The sequence below is a fragment of the Loxodonta africana genome, chromosome 4, assembly GCF_030014295.1.
Source record: "Loxodonta africana isolate mLoxAfr1 chromosome 4, mLoxAfr1.hap2, whole genome shotgun sequence".
In the NCBI taxonomy this organism is placed as follows: domain Eukaryota; kingdom Metazoa; phylum Chordata; class Mammalia; order Proboscidea; family Elephantidae; genus Loxodonta; species Loxodonta africana.
In genome coordinates this window covers 84,268,099-84,270,279 of record NC_087345.1, presented here as the reverse complement: position 1 = coordinate 84,270,279, position 2,181 = coordinate 84,268,099, and the positions used below count along the sequence as shown (strand labels likewise).

The 2,181-nt window shown below is 39.1% G+C and overlaps 1 protein-coding gene across 1 annotated transcript; it reads left to right on the top strand.

Moving 5' to 3' along the window:
• The first annotated feature begins 632 nt into the window (after nucleotides 1–632).
• LOC135231383 (olfactory receptor 6C2-like) lies at nucleotides 633–1,918 on the top strand. Its single transcript, XM_064285256.1, has one exon. It carries the CDS (start codon nucleotides 980–982, stop codon nucleotides 1,916–1,918), a length of 939 nt encoding a protein of 312 aa, XP_064141326.1. The 5' UTR covers nucleotides 633–979.
• Nucleotides 1,919–2,181: the final 263 nt, after the last annotated feature.

Here is a 2,181-nt window from a genome sequence, read left to right as displayed (position 1 = left end):
GGAAAATGTGAGTTTTACAAAACCTGTTAATAAAAATTAGTCCATTTGACCAGTTTGTTACTGAACGATGCTTGGGCAAGTTACATTTCTCAAGAACTCAGAGAATATATGCAGCAGGGTAAGAGGGCTGGTGGGAAATTAGTGGGGAGAGGTGATTTGAAGAGAGGAGCATCAGCAGTTGTTGAAAGGAGAGGGCACTAAAATATTCAGAGACAGATTCTGAAGACTGAGTGCTGCTCAGAAGAGCAGGGAGGTCGATCTCACTGGCAGGGAGAGCAAGTACCACAGACCATTCCCTCTGGGATATGGCCACGCCCCCAAACGCCATGACAGGCTTCCTCAGGTTTATTCTCAAGTCCCAGGAAAAGGTTTCTTGTAACTCTTCAAGAAACCCTCTACCTAAAAAACACTTTTACTGGTTTAAAAGTGCTTTCATGTACTTAAAAGCAGAAAATACACAACAAACATGCCTTTGTATTTTAACTTTTTGTTCCTAATTGGGGATCATTTTAAATACAAAGCTGTTATCCAGCCCTTTGCGTTTATTTTATTTCAAAATACAGTCAGAGACCAGAATAAAATACTCCTTGACGAATTCTTCTGTTTCACAAAAGTGGAGCTGAAAAGACGGCGGGGAAAAGCAAAGAAAAGGAGGCAGAAGAAAAAATGTAAAAAATAATGGAATAATCTGTAACATTGATCAGACCTATGTCCTTACGCAATGATAATGAGAAACAGCATAGGAAATGAGATACATGATTCCTGCTGTCTGTTTTCATTTGACATCTTGTATAAATATCATTTCTAATAAGGCAATTATAAGCCTTTGATTCATATTTAATTATTTCCAGTAAAATTGCACAATCCAAATGCCAAATGCATTACGTTAATACTGATTGCATCTTTCATTCATGCTCCATGCTGGCATCATGTCACTTGTGTCTTCAAGTCCAATCATTTTGACTTGACACAGGAGGTCATGACAAATCACACAGTGATAACAACATTCATCCTGCTGGGGATGACGGAGGACCCAAAATTACAACTTGTGCTTTTGGTATTTTTATTTCTCACCTACTTTTTGTGTGTGGCTGGGAACATGACAATTATCACTCTCACACTTTTGGATTCCCATCTTCAAACTCCCATGTATTTTTTTCTCCGAAATTTCTCTTTCTTAGAAGTCTCATTCACCTCCGTCTGTATTCCCAGATTCCTGTACAGCCTGACAACTGGAGATAAAACTTGTACCTATAATGCTTGTGCCACGCAATTGTTTTTTGGTATCCTCTTTGGAGCAACTGAGTTTTTTCTCTTTGCTGCCATGTCCTATGATCGCTACGTGGCCATCTGTAAGCCCCTACATTACACAACCATCATGAACAACAAGTTCTGCACTACACTCCTTCTCTGCTGTTGGATTGCTGGCCTGTTGATTATTGTGCCCCCTCTTTGCATGGGTCTCCAGCTGGAATTCTGTGACTCCAATCTCATTGATAGTTTTGGTTGTGACGCATATCCTATCCTACAGATCGCCTGTTCAGACACAGAGCTTATAGAAAAGGTTGTTTTGGCTTTTGCTGTGCTAACACTGATTACTACCCTACTGGGTGTGCTTCTCTCCTACACATACATCATCAGCACCATTCTAAAATTCCCTTCTGCCCAACAAAGGAAAAAGGCCTTTTCCACCTGTTCTTCTCACATGATTGTGGTTTCCATGAGCTATGGCAGTTCCATCTTTGCCTACATTAAACCTTCAGGAAAGGAAGGAATAGCCCTTAATAAGGTTGTGGGGCTGCTCTTTACTTCAGTTGTCCCTATGCTTAACCCTTTCATTTATACACTACGAAACAAGCAGGTAAAGGAAGCCTTCAAAGACACCGTAAAAAGGATTGCATTTCTCATAAAGAAGTAAGAGATTGTTGATGTTTTGAGGCTAAGTTTTGTTTAAATCTGAATAACCCATGAACATTTTACAAGAATTTGCCCAATATAAAGTTTCTTTCTATTCTGTAGATTTGTCAAACTACCTATCTCTTTGAACATTTTGCTCTCATAATTGGAAAAAAAAAATCAAGGTACTCAGTTCTCTTTCATATCTATTCATTCTGGTTTTACCATTAACGCATTTATCTAAGACTCGATTGTCCAGGTGCTCTATTTTGTAAAATGGAAATC